General features: G+C 37.2%; 1 protein-coding gene across 1 annotated transcript in view; it reads left to right on the top strand.

Annotated features, from left to right (window-relative positions):
• VEGFC (vascular endothelial growth factor C) overlaps positions 1–17,694 on the top strand; it is a 102,100-nt gene that overhangs the window by 71,896 nt on the left and 12,510 nt on the right. The window contains exon 4 of the mRNA XM_028099826.2: positions 9,853–10,004. Coding sequence (XP_027955627.1) covers positions 9,853–10,004 — 152 coding nt within the window. The remainder of the gene's footprint in view (positions 1–9,852; positions 10,005–17,694) is intronic.

Here is a 17,694-nt window from a genome sequence, read left to right as displayed (position 1 = left end):
CGACCCTCTCATCAGGAAAAAAAAAAAAAAATGAAGATATGGACACATCCACAGAGCTTACCCCACAGTTCCAGGGGGAGGTGTCCTTACCCTCGTTGTTATCCACTGAAGCAGATTTTAAAACTACTGCCTTGAAGGTCAGTAATAATAAAATAGTTGATTAACTCACCTGTGTAATTTTTAAATAAACCAATCCTATTGCCTAATCAAAGTATGGGCTATAAATTTCAGATCAGTCTTTTAAAAATATCCTGTTTTTGAACAAATGGAAGAGAAAATGCTCCCCTTTTTTTCCCTTTCATAGTTGATGTGAGCAGAAGTCACCGTTCTATTCCTCTTAACTATTGTCTTACTAAATACACACTTTACACATGTGCCAAATAGCTACCAGAAGTGCCTTAGATAAAGTCTAAACTTGGAAAACAGAAAAATCTTTGTTAGTAAACAAAATGAATGAATGAATGTAGTCTTCTGTTCACCATTGGTTTTTCTGGGACCACTGCATATTTATTCCCTCCAGTGGCTTGATTAGGTCCCATGTCGACCTAATGGGTGCCAGAGTGAAAGCATTTATTCAAGGATAAGTGTGTATGCATAACAGCACACAAACTTCTCTGTCAGGTTGGAGGCATCAGAAGGTTGTAGGCTTCAGAAAGTAGAAGGCTTCCAGGCTAAGAGCATGTGGTGCTAAGTTGAAGGTATGTGTAGGTAAAATAAAACTTGGTCCAGTAACCCCAAATAGGATATTTTTGCTAAAAGAAAACTAAGTCTATGTTAGATCATATGGAATCAGTTCTCACTGAATTTCAGCCTCTTTCACCTCCAGGTTTTAGAGAATTTAGCAAGGTCTTTAAAACAGATTCATGATGTTGAAATCATTTATTTTGCCTGCTTCCTCATTGGAAAAATCAGAATTTACCTATAAAATTGTTGAGGTCTGGTTTCTTGTTGTTGGTCTGTTGTTTTCAAGTTTTATTTTGATCCTTTTTGATAGGCTTGACACATGCAATGATCACATTTCTTACAAATTCTGACCTGCAAAGTGGTAGTGTTTTTACATGTTATGTATTATACAGCAGAGGAGTCTCATTTTAGCACTTCAATTTTCCAAAGATTTGCAGTTTGAATTAAAAATTTGATGTGCACTGAAAATAAGGTACTTTGTCCTCGGGGTGCTGCCCCAGGACACCTACTTTCTGACTCCACACACTGTCCTTAGGTGTCTTCATCTACATTGTTTTCCTCTTCGTGGGGATTACCCAGACCCTTATCTCCAGTTGACTTCTCTCGTGGTTCCCATACTCAAGCCTGTGACTTGGCTTCCCTTCTGGTGGGTCCTGGTTCAAATGCACCACGTTGGAGTTATGACCTATTCCCCCACACGCACCCCACCCACACAGATAGACAAGCAAGTAAATAAACCTTTTTCTTCTTCCGGTATTCTCTTTATAAATGACACCACTCATCTTGTTGGCTAATCCCAATTATTCCTCCTTTCACTAAAGCCCAATCAATAATTCCAGTTAAATCTCCCTTCCAAACGTGGCTAGAATCCATCCAGTTTCTTCATCCTGCTGATCTCATCTGATGCAGGTCACATTCATCATCACCTGGGCCAGCCTGGTCCCATATCTCCATATCTCCCTCCCATCCACTGGCCACATGATAGCAGTGAGTTTTTTGTTTTCTAAATGAGAAGTCAGTTCCTGCCCAGGCTAGCATGTGTTCTGACTGGTCGATACAAATGTGCTAAGCTGTTAAATCTTTGGAATGGCGCTCTCCTTTAGGTGCCTTCTTTAGGTTAAAACCTTCAACATGGTTTACTAGGCCCTCCATGACCTGGCTGCTGCCTAAATCTGCAGCCTCAGTTGTCACTGCTCTCCCCTAAATACTACTTTCCACGAGGACCCAAATTTATCTACTCCTTAAATGTTGTCAATATCTCTTACCTCGGAGTCACTGCAAAACTCTGTGTTTGAACCATCTCCTTACACACCTCCTGATACCCCCCTCATCGAGCTAATTTCTGCTCATCTTTAGGCCTAGATATGAATGTCACTTCTAAGGCATCTTGTTGTATGGTCCATAGCAGCCTTTATTGCCCATATGTTAGCATCATTACCTTATCTGTCAGATTGTTTTAGTCCCTAAGCTCTAAACTCCATGAAAGCGGAGACTGGGTTTGGTTTTTACCCTGAAGCATGGCACATTGTTGGCACATAGTAAACACTAGGCACTAAATTGATGACTAAAGAAAAGGGAACAGATTTAGGGTCAAGGGTAGAGTGGTGAATGTGCTGATTTTGAAAAATCGGAGTGATATTTAGGTGGAGATACCAGAAGAAGATTGGGCATGTGATTCCAGAATTCTGCAGCGGTGATTGGATCCTTAGACATCATATTGATAAATGCTGTTTGAAGTCCTGTTGTACTTGTTACTACTTAGAGGGTTCATGTATCAGGAAAGAAGAGCAAAAGCCAATGCCAAGGGAAAGCCAACATTTAATCATTGATAGTCCCATCCATTTCTCCTTTTGATTTCTTAATAACATGCTCTTCTCCCACCCAAAGAATCCACTCAGATTGTTTTTAATAGTAAAAGCAATTATTTTAATTTAAATTCAATTAAGCAAGTGGGATGAAGCACCTACCATGTGGCGCCTCATACTCTGCCATATAATGGGTATAACGGTGACGTATGGATCCTGCACTCATGGAGCTTACAGGTTAGCAGAGAAAGGCAATCAACATTTATCAAGTAAATAGAAATAGTCTAAGTGTTGTGAAAGAGAAATGCAAAGCTTTATGGAAATACACATCAAGGACAGTGAGACGTGAAACTCCTGAAGGCAATGTTTTCGTGTGTGTTTAACATTTTTGCTAATATTGCAACTTGTAAAAGCTTACACCTAAGTAGTACCTTTCCTAAGTGTATTTTTTACTATATTTTCAATGTACTATAAATGGGAGCATGTGAGGATCTCTTTCAAACATAAAAGAAGTTTCTTACTGCTGTATTTTCTGAAGGGGGCAAAAAGAGTTTTTGTCTTGTTAAAGGAGTTCCAGACACATCCTTTAGCAACAAAAGTCACCAACTAGAATCATATAAATTTTAAGGACAATGTACTTAAGTAATTTAAGACCCAAGTTTTTTATAAAAACTTCCTAGAATTTTTTTTATGGGGCTCAATGAAGGGCAGGTTAGCAGAATGTGTGAGGAAGCCAGCCATTAGTTGAAAAGTGAAACCATATGCACTAAGCATTCCAAAGTGAACTAATAGGTCACAACTGCTTCAAAGTTCTCCCAGCTATCTGCTTCTGAGGAGTAGATTGGGTGTCTTTTTTGACCTCTTCCATAAACACATGCTTTTCAGTATACTTTCTTACGAGAAGTTGTATATTTAAGAGATATAACCAAAAAGGAGAAAGTGAATATTGCAGAAGATAAATTATTTGATGACTCGAGTAGAAGCAGAAGCAAGCCATCTGCTTCTGAGCCAAACATCTGGATTAAAAAGTTATTTAAATGTTAGTATTTACCTTACATAGTTTTTCTGAAGATAGGAATGAGAAAGAAAACTACCAAACCCATGGGGCTTCCTTGGAAATCTTGGGGTTGGAGCTGAAGAAACCACAGCCTCTTTGCTGAGTTCATGAGTACCAGTGGAAGGAGCCAGCTCATTGTGGGAGTTGGGTCTCCTCTGGTTCCTTCTGATGGACATGCACAGCAGTATTTAAAATTCTGTGTTGCCATTCTAAAAAAACAAGCTATTATATTTTTTATTATTTTATCAAGAAATAATATAAGCATATATATTAGCAAAAACATCCCAGATTATATCTGAGTTGAGCTGAGTGCTTCAAAAATTTTCTTTTTAGCAAAGTGTATTTAAACCTAAGTAAAATGTGGAACTATGGAATGCAACTTAGAGGTATTATTTTGCACTGCAGTGGTCTGAAAGATTACATTCATATGTATTCAACAAGTGGAATGTGATTTGTTTGGAATCTTTAGCTAATTAATATCTGGCAAGCACAGTTGTTGGAAATCAGGTTTTATCCAGATGTGGGGAAAAAGCTCTATAGCAATAGCAGTTATCAGAAGTTTAAGGGTAACATTTGCCTTAAGAAAAAAAAATAATGCATCTATTAAAAATACCCCTTTTTCCCAACTTCTCCAGGTATTGATCCTGTGCACAAATTTTATTCAGTATTTCTAAAACTCCTGAATTGGGGTTTTTAATTGCAGCATTGTATCTGCATTTTATGTATAACAATACATGAAAATTTATTCAGTACAAATGTAAATCCATTACCATCTGCTCTCCTGTGTTCTTCCCAGACCTACTTTCAATTCTGCAGGTCCTTGAGAGCAGGCCCTGTGGTTGGTAGGCTCACTTGAAAAGCTGACACAGTGGACCCTTAATTTTCACCTTTTCCCATTTTTAGGGATTATTTCTTTAAATGCCATGTAGTTTCTCTCTTCCAGTTTACAATTATTAACCATACTCTCCAGGAGCTACAACTTGTTTCTATACTTAATGGACTCAAGGCTGGAATATTTAAATTAAAGATAGCAATGAGATATGCTAGAAGGAGAAACTGGTTATGTTTTGGGGTATAAAAAAAAGATGTCGTAAAGGGAGGCTTTTTTTTTTTTTTGGTTTGATATTTGTTCCCACACAAACATCCCTTTCAAATGTAATACTAAACTGTAATCCAGGATCTCGTCAGTAAGGAAGTTCTACACCTTTTTCTGGAATAGCCTGCAAGATAAGTAGAAATAAGACTTGTTGCTTTGTAACTGTTGCTATGCTGGTGTAAACAATCTATTGTTTCAAAACGTGGCTTTACATGAAGTCCATTCTTATTGGTGAGAGTCAACTCTTAGATATTCTTATTAAGGAATTCCAGTAGATAACACCTGGGAACCTCTCATTTGGAAATGTTTGACGTTTCCTCCTGTCTATTGAAGTTTTACAGAACACACAGATTTTTTTTTCCAATTTCCAGGCTTGTTTAAATGCCATCTTAATATAAACTTTGATCTTCAAAACCAGCAACTCCTCTCACAGGCATATGCAGAGAGTATACCATCAGTCTCCATTATGAATTTTATTACTACTTAGATCCTAAATTAGGTACAAGCTATTATTATGTACTATTCAAGAACAGTTGACTTTATAGCATAAAAATGTCTTAGGAAAATCACAAAACAGTCTAGTATAGGCATTCTTGTTTTATTGAAATTTAAAGAATTTATGTATTGTTTCAACAGTGATGTGCATGGATAGACTTTGACTCTTTTGAGAGAAAATTACAGTTATTTACTGTGTTGGTTTAGATCTTTCTATAATGGCAAGCACAGATTTCATGAGAGTTAAAATGCAGGTTCTTGCTGACAGCATTTGTGATAAACTATTTGATATTTCAAAAATTCTAACCTAGTAACATATGTGTGTGTGTGTGTGTGTGTGCATATATGTATGAGAGAGAAAGGGGGGACTAAGAGAGTTGTATGTGGCAAGGGTAATTGATTGATGACTTCTCTTGAGAAGCTAGCAAGGTGCTCGGCACTATGCATCTTATAGGTTCTCAATTAATAGTTACTGAAAACTAAAGGTAAAGTTTTAAACAAAAACATTTTAATTCCTCAAAGATTCAACTCAATTTTGAAGGAGAATTATCATCCAAAGAACACCACTATGAAATCACACCATTATTATCACTCTTTTATAGGTAACAAAATGGAGACAAAGGGAAATGAGATAATTCTTCCTAGTCATAGAAGCAGTAAGTTTCAGGTGCAGGACTCAAATATCTAAGACTCCGCTCTTGGTTATTCTTCTATCTCTGGTAAAGGAGGGAAGTTGCTGGATATTTGGAAACTATATTTATTTATTTGCAGAGGGCACCTTATGAGTTTATATGGTGATTCAAGTTATTAATATTTTTAGTTCAAAAAAGTTTACATTTTCTAAGCATATACTATCTTTAGGAAAAAAGCCTATGAATATTTTTAGTAATTTAGGGATTCAATATAGCTATTCAAAATTCACAAATTGGTCTGTAAGGAAGAAAACGAAATTCATCATACTTAGTAAAAAGATAGCAGAAACCTTATAATCCTTTTAATGAGAAAAGTGAATCAATATACACATTTAAGACCAGTGCAGAAAGAAATTGGAAAACTAAAGAGTCCCCTTCAGTATATGACAGACCCGCTCTATGTACAATTGTGCCTTAATACACACACATACGGCCACTCTCCTCATCTTCCTGATGTTGATAGAGGAAGAAAAGTTAGTTATCAAGAACCTTTCTACTTTTAATATTGGTCAAGGCATCTTTCTCTGGACCCTTGAATTTTGTCCACACTGATACAGTCAAGTAGAGAATTAAAGAAACTAGGTAGAAAATTTAGGTAAGAATTTGGAGGAGGAAGATGTGTTTCAAGAAAAGGAAAGTCTTGGGTTGATTTTTTTTTTTTTACTTTAAATTTTCAGAATATTTATTCCTTTTGATCAAATTAACTGAATTCAGCTGGTCAGTTGTTTACCTAGACTCAAACAAGAGAAATAAAACATCAGTAGTTAAAATTTGGGGGTTTTATTTAACTGTACTATAAGTAAATTTTTCTCTCACATTGTACTGTAGTTTTTTTTTTTTTTAAGATTTTATTTATATGAGACAGAGAGACAGCACAAGTAGGGGGTGGGGCCCAGAGAGAGAGGGAGAAGCAGACTCCCTGCTAATCAGGGAGCCCTACTACGGGGCTCCATCCCAGGACCACAGGATTATGACCTGAGTCAAAGGCAGACGCTTAACCAAATGAGCCACTCAGGCTCCCCTGTACTGTAGATTTAATGATTACGAATATGTTCAACTTACAGGAAAAAACAGTTCTCTAAACAGTGGTTTGTTTGGGGTTTTTTTGTTTTTTGTTTTTTGTTTTTGTTTTTTTTAGTGCCTCTTTACCTGTCCGTTTATCCCTTTAGTCCGTGTGTTCACGGACCACAAATCTTCCACCACTTGGAAAGTACAGAACCAGGCTTATTTTCAGGAAGATGCTTTCTAGATGCGCATTTAAGTGTTCTCATCTCATGAGATGAGAATGTTTGAAGAACATTCTTCAAAGCCCCAGTTCCGAAGTGTGCACTTGGTACTCACAGGCAGGTCCTGATTGTGGACATTACCCCCCAGCACTGGCTGACGGCTGTCGGTGCTCACTGCATTCTCTTTGCCCTTAGGAAAATGTGCCGGGGTGGAATCTGGGATGCAGCAGTCCCTGAGGAAAGGTGTAGGAAAGGTGCCGTGAGGCGTAGGGTTGGGGAGCATCAGGCATGCTTCCACAATAGCTGTGAGCTCTAGAAGTGCCTTATGCTTCACTCCCGGGCTCTGTTCTTCCTCCTGTCACTTGAGACAGTGCCAGATCCTGCAGTGATTACATGCATCCTATCCTCTAAGTAAAATTCCCTCTGGCGTGAGTCATCTGAGTGCTTTCCCTCTGGTCACGTGAAGCCTCTTCTCTCCATTCCCACCCTGCCCCGCTGCCCCTGTCCTGTAGCCCAGCCTGCCAGCGCCCCTAGTGCTGCTTTTGGTGCCCATTTTTTTCCCACTCTATCCTTACACTTCCATTGCCCCGAGACATCAACCCTGTTTCCACAGACATCTTTATGAAGCTCTCCTCTCTTCCCTTGGCTTCCCTTGGTTTGACAGTAACCCATTCCTGGCTCTCCATCTCCATGTCTTCCTTCTTCCCAGACATATTTACTACTTCGTTTGCCTTTTCTCATCCCTTAAGTTTACCTGTTCCCCGGGTTTCTATTATTAGACATTCCCTCCTTTCATTCGTGATCTCACCAAGTAATCTCATCGATGTCTAAGACTTCAAGGACGGCTTAAACATTGTCGGCTTTTAAATGGCTCTCCTAAGCTCTAGACCCAAATCTAACTGCCTATTAGACATAAATTCTTACGATTTTATGAGCAGAACTGTACATCTTCCTACCATTTCTACTATTACAGGGCTTAAATAATTTATAAATTTTATACATATAAAAATTAAATAAGCAACTTTTTAAACACTGGTTTTTAACTTTACGTTTCTTCTGTTACACTGGTTCTTAATGTAGGGTCCAGAAATGTCGTGAGTAGTGTTTTTAGACATTGCAGAATTCTCTCTCTTAAAATAGTTTTACCTAGTGCAAGGAATTTCTGCCAGTGACATTTCATCTAATAAAAGGTTTCTCCCAAACTGCATAAACAAATGTCCTTTTAGAGAAGAAACTGGCCAGAGTCATAATACTGGGATATGTTGAGGTTATATGTTGAGATTATCTATGTAGCATGGACAGTATTCTGGAGAATTTCTAGAATCTTGAGAATATATTCAAATAATAATACATCTAAATGGCAATCACTATGCATATCACATTCATATACATTAGCTTATGTAATTTTTATAACAGTCGTATCAACAATGGGTCAGATGTTTCCTCAGCTCACTGATTTTTAAAGAAATACACAGCTTAGATAAATTAAATGACTTTTCCAAGTTCACACAACTTACAAGTGGGGTTGCTATTTAAAAATGCCCCATCGGGGTGTGACCCTGTTCCTTCTAAGGCACCTATGCTAAGTAAGTAGCTGAATTTTTCAATGAATATATAGTGAATACCTTTCAAATGAAGAAAATGTGCAGTTTATAGTTTAGATATCTCTGTGTTTCAGTCTTCAAAATCCATTTCCATGAATCTCCCTGTAGTACTAAATTGGCAACTTATACAATTCCCTAAAGATTTTCAATGATCTTTAACTGTTGGCATGAAATTAGAGCGACGGGCCCAATCACAAGGCTCTGGAGTTTGTCATCATCTTTATCGCTGCTCAGATTGCCAAAAAGGCACCAAATAACACCAAAGTGGTTTAGCTACAGTTATAGGACTACAGACTGATCTTATTAAGCAGGTAATGGCCAGGATTTCACTTTTACCGTTATTATTGATAATTCAGATTTTAAGAAATGTAGGAATTTAAATCCACTTAGTTTTACTTAATCACTAATTTTTTTTGTATATTCAATTTAAAACATTAACTTTGGAGAAGGAAGAGGAGAATTAAAGTTCCCAATGGACAAGAATGAGACTTTAAATTTTGAGACTCTAGCCCACAATCATGTATAATGCCCTACCTTATTTTAAACTTATTACTTTCATACCACCTTTGTCAAAATAACAGAAACAAACCTTTATCTATTAAGTGATGAATGTGTTTCTTTTTCTTTTGAACATAATAAATTCATAAGATATCTGGACAAATGTAAAACTACTTTGAGGTAGAAATATAATTTGGAATGAAAAATCGATTTCACTTCTATGTATTTTATGTCTTTGTATTCAGTTTACATAGAATAGGACTTAACCAAACATTTCTGGGTTGTGTGGCCAATAGCTTTTTACTCCTATATCACAAAGATACTTATATCTGTGCCACTTTTTAATAACCCCTGGAATAAGCTAGGACTCTGGAAAAAATTCTTTTTCCCTGAACATGGTGGTCTGTCGCATCTCTGCTCCATAATCATTAGCTGGTTATCAAAATTCTAATATGCTTTATAACAGTGACATGAGATAAGCAAACGGACTCTTTATTATTTGATAAAGGATACTGATTAGAAGCAAAACAGTTTTTACGATGTAATCATAAAAAACTTTTGCGTCCTGCATATATTATGCAGCACTATCTAATCATAAAGAGTTAATCTCACTCTTTTTGGACTCCAACATTTACCATAAAAATGCTTTCTAGCATCTATATAATTTTTTTCTTCTTTTTGTCCCTTCTTTGTAGTTGTTTGAAATTACAGTGCCTCTCTCTCAAGGCCCCAAACCAGTAACAATCAGTTTTGCCAATCACACTTCCTGCCGATGCATGTCTAAACTGGACGTTTACAGACAAGTTCATTCCATTATTAGACGTTCCCTGCCAGCAACACTACCACAGTGAGTATGAATTAAATCTATTTTTTCTGCATCCTCTACTAATATAAAATTATTTTCAAGTAAACACAGTTTATTGGAAGAATTTTTGTGAAATTTGCTATAATATGCTTTGCATCAAATACAAAAGAAGACAAATTTGATACTGTACCACAATAGTAAAATTAAACTGAAACAGGGAAGCCCTTTTTATAGACAAAGTAGTTCACAATATAAAACCAGTATTTCTATGGGATAACACACTTTCCACCACTCTTCATATCATCAGTGATTTGGCCTAACTGATCTAACATCCATGAAATCAAGTGTGCAAACTCACAAATGATGTTAAACCTAAAACCATTTAAGCCTTGGTAAGATTTTTGGTCCAAAACAAAAAATATTTTAAAAAATTATTTTATATCATTAGCCTTCAGTCGCCTTTCTTCAATCTCGATTATTTTTTCTCTATTCATCTTTTTTATTTCAGCAAGGATTGAATACTGAAATACTGAATTACTTGAAAGAATTTTCTCTTACTATTATTTCAAATTAATATTCAAAGTAACATTTGCTATTCAGATTCCTTTCTCAGCGTATTTTTTTTAGGCTGGTAAATGGCAGCAGATGCTGCACTTGGTCATACCGAAGGACCTGCATAGAGCATCAAGTGTTGACACTGTGAATAGTTTATGATGACTCATTATGCATTGTCATCAAAAATCTAGGAACTTTCTGCCTTCTGCCCCAAAATGAGGCTGCAGCTCTTTGGTCTTTAGGATGTCCAATGCATGTGAATAAAACTTACTGAACTTTGACATTTGTAACAAAATTTTAAATAAATTGATGTGCAAACATATATATTACAAAAAAAAAAAACCTATTTAAAACTTGAAAATAAATGTGATAATGCTCGTAGTTTTCCCCAGGGTTGCTTTACTTAGTGTGGCAGAGAGGAGGCCTTATCTTTCCAGAGACACACAAAAAACTATGGATAGCCTAATTGGAGTGAAGTCTGTCCTTAATATGGGAACACAAAGGCCTTACCGGCATCTGTGCCTAAACTGAGTCTGCTGCTTGGGGGCCCAAAACCCCCGAAGTTGTATGTGCAGGTTACTCACGAAAGTCAGAGAGATGTATCCCCAGCTCCTGTGGCAACTCATCCATTCTGAGGGCTTTGGCCATGATCCCCATGCTGTTCCCAAAGTTATGTTTCAAATGGACTTAAAATATTACATCCAAATCTCTTATATTGCTGTGTTTATAATTATATTAGAATAGGTACAGACATCAAAGATTTATTCTGTTTACTTCTACATTATTCATAGTACTTTTCTCTCCTATTCTTTTAGACCTTGAAATCACACAGTTGTCATTAATTACTTTTTTTCCTGATGTCACACACCAGCACTATTTATTCGGGGAGTGGGGGCGGGGAGGAGAGATTTGCTCCAACCTGTGCATGTATCTCGTTTCCACCACTGGCACCCTTGTCCACTCCATTCTGCATGTATGTCTGATCTCAGGCCATGTTGTCCAGACCGGTTTCCTTGTGTCGGATCTCTCTCCAGCTCCTGCGTAATGTCACACGTGAGCTTTACAAGGCACCACTTCATTCATCTGACCAGAAACTGCCAGTGGCTTCCAGCGACTCAAAGAATTGAGCACAAATTTCTCACCTCCTTGTCCCTTGACCAGCCTTTCTTTCTTGTTTTGCTTCTCATTTCTGAGTCTGGGCTTCATAAAGTCTCATTCCCTGAAGACCAAGCTCATTTCCTGCTCTGTATCTTCTTTCTTTTCTGGCCCTGGCTTAAAATAAATGCCCTTTCTTTTCTGCCTTCCCAAAGCTCCCTCCACTTCTCAGCATTCAGGTAAAGGTCTCTGTCCTGCATTTGTCTTGTCCAAATACCACTGCCATCGCTGCTTCTTGAATGCCCATAGCAATCACTGTATTTGCTTTTTCCTTGCATGAATTTGTAGGGGTCTGTAGATGGGCATGTGCAACTGGGCTGTGAGCATTTGAGGTACAGGTAGGTTCATGACCTCCACAGAATCCAGCTAATCAGACTTGAAAATTATTGAGCTGTTACCATGCTTTCAGCCCTTTACATACACTGTTTTGTGTAATCCTCCCCCAAAGCACCTCTGCAGTTGGTAGCAAGGTTAGCCTTATTTTATAGATGAAGCAAGTAATCATACTCCAGAGTTGGAGACTAAACAATACACTCTACTGACCAACCATTGCTTGTTATATAAAATAACTTATTTATCTGCAGTGTTTTGTAGCAACTGCATGTTTGCCCAGATATTCACTATTACTTATCCCTATAACTACTACACTGTATACTGTCAAAGGCAAGATACTGTCAATGGCAAGAACAGACAAAAAGAGTAAACAGCCTGTGCCTTCCAGTGAGCCCAGTCTGAGCCCGAATTCTGGTTGGCCACTCAGTCACTTTTTAAGGTTGGGTATTTTATGTGTCTGAACTGCAGTTTGCTTATATGTAAACCCACAAAGATGTAAAGCGGAATGAATGGAATACTGAATGCTCTTGTGGTGGTTAGAACAGAGCCTGGCATCTAGGAGAGGGTCCACAAAGGGTGGATTTATTATTACCATTACGATTCATATCTGATTCATCCACCTGTGTTTTTCATTGTTTTTTTTTACCACTATCTACAATAAGAAATGCAATATCTATGTTTATGTGATATGTATATATCATATATAGTGTATAGATTTAAAGTAAATAACTATGTAACTACATGTAGTTATATAGAACTGTAAAAGTAAAACAAAGTATTATTTTAAAACACTTTCCTTTATTGTAGTGCTACCCAACCCTTTTTTCATTATCACCCCCCAAGGATCTTTTATAGACCTTTTCTCTAATCACCTCCCTTGTAAAATTTTACTACCATAGACTTATTTGTATCTCCTTATGTATCATATGTATATTTGGGCTTTACACATAAAAAAGGTAGTGCAACGTAGGATTAAAAATGACAAAAAATTTTCATAGTTAAAAGTTAAATTAAAAATGTAAAAGCTTTTAACATTGAACATAATTTTAGAACTACAGTTTTTGCTGAGAAACCTTTAAGGTAACTTATTTACTTATTTAGTGGTAATATATCAAATCCCATAGGGAAAGTACCAACTGAGATAAATACCTAACAATACAAACATATTTTTTAAAGAAAACATTCCAAACAATTATTTTTCCAAGAAAAGGAAGATAAGTTTTTAAATAGTTTCTTTTAAATAGTTTCAAATTTTTTAGAGAACTTAACTTTTGCTTCATATGAGAAAACAATTTACAACTTCTGTAGCTGCTAGATTCTTGGTAAGACAGTGTAACCCCTTCTTTCTTCTCAGCATGTGACATACTATGGCTTGAATAACTTCTGTAGAATTAAATAATAAAATGTAAACTATTTCTACTTAATTCCCAAAGCTTACGTCACTCACCAAAGCACCAGAAATTGAGTATAAGGAGCAGCCACCAGGCACCTATTGCTCTATGATATTTTATTTATTTTATTTTATTTTATTTTATTATTTTATTTATTATTTATTTATTTATTTATATTATGGGCAGAAGACATGAACAGACACATTTCCAAAGAAGACATACAAACGGCTAACAGACGCATGAAAAAAAATGTCGCTCTCTATGATTTTGAGATGGAGTACTTGGGTCCAGAGAAATTCCTTCATGACAGCCCTCTCTTCACTATAATTTATTTTTACATTTTTTTATTTTATTATATTAATCACCGTACAATTACATCATTAATTTTTGATGTAGTGTTCCATGATTCATTGTTTGTGTATAACACCCAGTGCTCCATGTAGTACGTGCCCTCTTTAATACCTATCACCAGGCTAACCCATCCCCCTGCCCCCTCCCCTCTAGAACCCTCAGTTTGTTTCTCAGAGTCCATAGTCTCTCATGGTTCATCTCACCCTCCAATTTCCGCCCCCCTTCATTTTTTCCTTCCTACTATCTTCTTTTTTTTTTTTTTAACATATAATGTATTATTTGTTTCAGAGGTACAGGTCTGTGATTCATCAGTCTTACACAATTCACAGTGCTCACCATAGCATATACCCTCCCCAATGTCTATCACCCAGCCACCCCATGCCTCCCACCCCCCACGACTCCAGTAACCCTCAGTTTGTTTCCTGAGATTAAGAATTCCTCACATCAGTGAGATCATATGATACATGTCTTTCTCTGATTGACTTATTTCGCTCAGCATAATACCCTCCAGTTCCATCCACGTCGTTGCAAATGGCAAGATCTCATTCCTTTTTGATGGCTGCATAATATTCCAGTGTGTGTGTGTGTGTGTGTGTGTGTGTGTGTGTGTGTGTGTGTGTGTATACACACACACACACACCACATCTTCTTTATCCATTCATCTGTCGATGGACATCTTGGCTCTTTCCACAGTTTGGCTATTGTGGACATTGCTGCTATAAACATTGGGGTGCACGTACCCCTTCGGATCACTTCATTTGTATCTTTGGGGTAAATACCCAGTAGTGCAATTGCTGGGTCATAGGGCAGCTCTATTTTCAACTTTTTGAGGTAAAGGTTTTATCTTGCATACACTTTGGATATCTTCAATGCCAGTGCTGCTCACATGACAGCCCATAAAACCCAATAGAAATTAAACACTGATTCAGAAGTTTTTGTTGGGTTTTTGAGAGCCAAAAACCATTGCAAGATCTGATTCCTCCTCCCTAATACCCAGTTTCTACTCCCTTACAGATGATATTGTCCCCATTATGAATGCACGCCTTACTACTCGTGATGCCCTCACTTTTTTTCTATTCTATTTCTCTTTTTTTTGAATGTTGGTCTCTACTTATTGTGAATTGTGACCCACAATTTAATTAAAAACTGCTATGATGATAATTTATATATAATGAATATATAGCTATGTTATAAAACCATTTCTTAAAAATTAACAGGAACAGTCGCCACAATGGCCAAAATTAAGAAATGGCAAAAGCAAGTGTTGGAGAGAATGAGGTGCCACTCATATATCACTGATGGGAATGAGAAAGGGTATAACCACTTTGCAAAAACATTTTGGAAGATTCTTATGATCTTGAATATACACTTACAAATATAATCCATAAATCGCCTCCTAGGTATGTACCCAAGATAAATAAAAACATATTTCCACACAATAACTTGCCCACAAATGTTCACATAAGCATCATTAGCCAATAAATCAACAACCCAAATGTCCATCAAAGGTGAATGCATAAGCAACCTGCAGTGTATCCATATAGTGGAATATTACAGAGCAATATAAACAGAATGAACTGTGGATATGCACAACATGAATGGATCTCAAAACATTAAGCTGAGTGACAGAAGCTAAACTAAAAAACACATGGTGTATGACTCAATTTATAAGAACTCTAGAAAAGGCAAATATTAGAATCTAGATTGAGAGAAAGCATTTCGGTAGTTGCCTGAAGAGACAGGTGATGGGGATTGACTGGAAGAGGCAAAGGGAATGCCTGGGGTTATAAGAATGTTCTGTATTTTGATTGTGGTAATGTCACATGGGTGCATAAATGTGGGGGGGAAGACAGTGAATTTAAAATAGGAGCATTTTATCACATGCAAATTATTTGTAAAAAAAATGGATTTTTGAAAAGCCAAGAGAAACAGATCCTTTTACTAACTATAATTTTGAAATTCATTTAGGTTTAAAATGGTAGATTGCTTAAAGTCTTTATGGTAACTAAGTCAAATCTCTTAAGCTTCTCATGATTCCCCAGCGGGGAGAGCCTCCCAGCCCTCCTTTGTATAGAGTTTGAAATTTCCCAGCAGTGGCCCCAGTCCTTCCCCAACCCTGCACTCTCAGCAGCCACTGTCAGGATGAAGATAAGGCATACCTTTCTCAAGTGCATGGCATTATATTCCCATTATTATGAGATTAATTAAGTAGCAGACAGTTTTGTTTTGCGTTATTTAGGAAGAAGTATAATTCAATAAATAAATGAATCGTTCCTAAAATAAGTGATTCATAAAATAATTGTTGAGCCTCTAAAATGGGCACAGAATGCTTCAAGGTAGTGAGAGAGAGGACCAAGCATGAGCCTGGCTGATCCAGTTAAGGAGAGACAACACGTGTTATATCTGTATTAGTAGTAGTAGTTCATTAAATATTACTCCGCACAAGCATCTGCCCGTATCGCCTCATGCTCATACTACTAGCCCCGCCAGGTGGCTACACTGATGATTCACGCCACAGAGCACAGGGGTGAAGGGTGTGCATGCTGCATGCGGCTTCCTGCTTAGAAAATTCATTTTGTGCTTGCAGTTTCGCTAACTTCTGTAAACTTTTCATGACTCATTTTCCTCATCTCCAAAACAAAACATAAATCAAAATGTTATAAATAACAATGCAGTGTAACATTTATAACCCCATCCTCATGATCAACCTATTCAATGACATTGTGCTATGTTATCTATTAGTCTGGCATTGTATAATATTGTAATAGAATAAGAGCAATAATGAGAATGATGAAGACAAAACCTAACACACAGGGATGCAGTGATGTTATAATCAGTAATCCCTGTTCAACATTAGCACAGTGCCTGATGCCTGACAGTAAGCACTCAATGAATTTTGGCTGCTATTTTTACAGACATTTTACAAATGAGAAAATTGAGCCTTGGAAATGTTAATTAGCACATATAAACCTAACAGCTAAGAAGAGTGCCAGAAAAAATAAAAATTCAAGTCTTTTTAGCTCTTAAACCCATGTTTTCCCCCAATATCTTATAGAATTTCTAGTATTTACCAAAAAAAAAAAAAAGAAAGAAAAAAGAAAACCTTTCAAGTCTCAATACCAGCAGCACCAAAATAGATCAGAAATTCCAGAGGTGGAAGAGATTATCTCTAGAAGTGGTTAGATAGCAATATTCTTATTGATGTTCTCACAGATTATTCTCTTTCCTTCCAATTATTTCCTCTTATATTTTCTGCCAACTTGAACATCATGGATTCCCATGGTCCCTTACATGGAGGGTCTCTTTCTATGGAGGGAGTCATTTGTGATTAAGAAGTGATGCCCTAGATTTTGTTCGTTGGTAGAAGTAGTATTCATTCATTCATGAGCTATTTATGTTGAGTCTGACATGTCTGTCACACCATCCTAGGAGATGTGGGATATTAAAACAATGGGTAACATAATTTCTTAACTAAAGCAGCTCACGTGGCAGAGTACAAACCCAAGTATGTCTAGTATAGTAAGGCAGTGTAGTAGGTGGGTTAGAGGAGCAAAACAGGAGGTGGAAGTATTGAAACAGCTTCTGAAATAATCTGATAGAGAAATAACAAGGGTGGGACCCATAGCGGTGGAAATGGGGATGGAGAGAAAAGAGGTGGAAAGACATTTTTCAGAAAGCCCACCACTTGGGAAATGCATGTGTGGGAGAACACAGAGGCAGAAGGTGAGGATGAAAGCACAAGGATGATACAAAGATGGAACGCGTGTTCACGGGAAGAATGGATTGGAAAAGGAGAATTCGGTTTGGCTATGCATATTGGTATCTGTGGTATCTGTAAGAAATCGAAGTGAAATGTTCGGTAGGCAGTGGGGTCTGCAGTTGGGAGGGTGCCCAGGTGGGCACGCTTCTTTGGTAGCTACCAGCCTGGAGCTGGTCGAGCACGGGAA

This window comes from Eumetopias jubatus, unplaced genomic scaffold (assembly GCF_037043125.1).
Source record: "Eumetopias jubatus isolate StellerSeaLion01/CBP00866 unplaced genomic scaffold, mEumJub1_p1.0 scaffold_2, whole genome shotgun sequence".
Lineage (NCBI taxonomy): Eukaryota > Metazoa > Chordata > Mammalia > Carnivora > Otariidae > Eumetopias > Eumetopias jubatus.
Note: the sequence above shows the minus strand (reverse complement) of the source record. Positions and strands in the feature narration are given on the sequence as shown.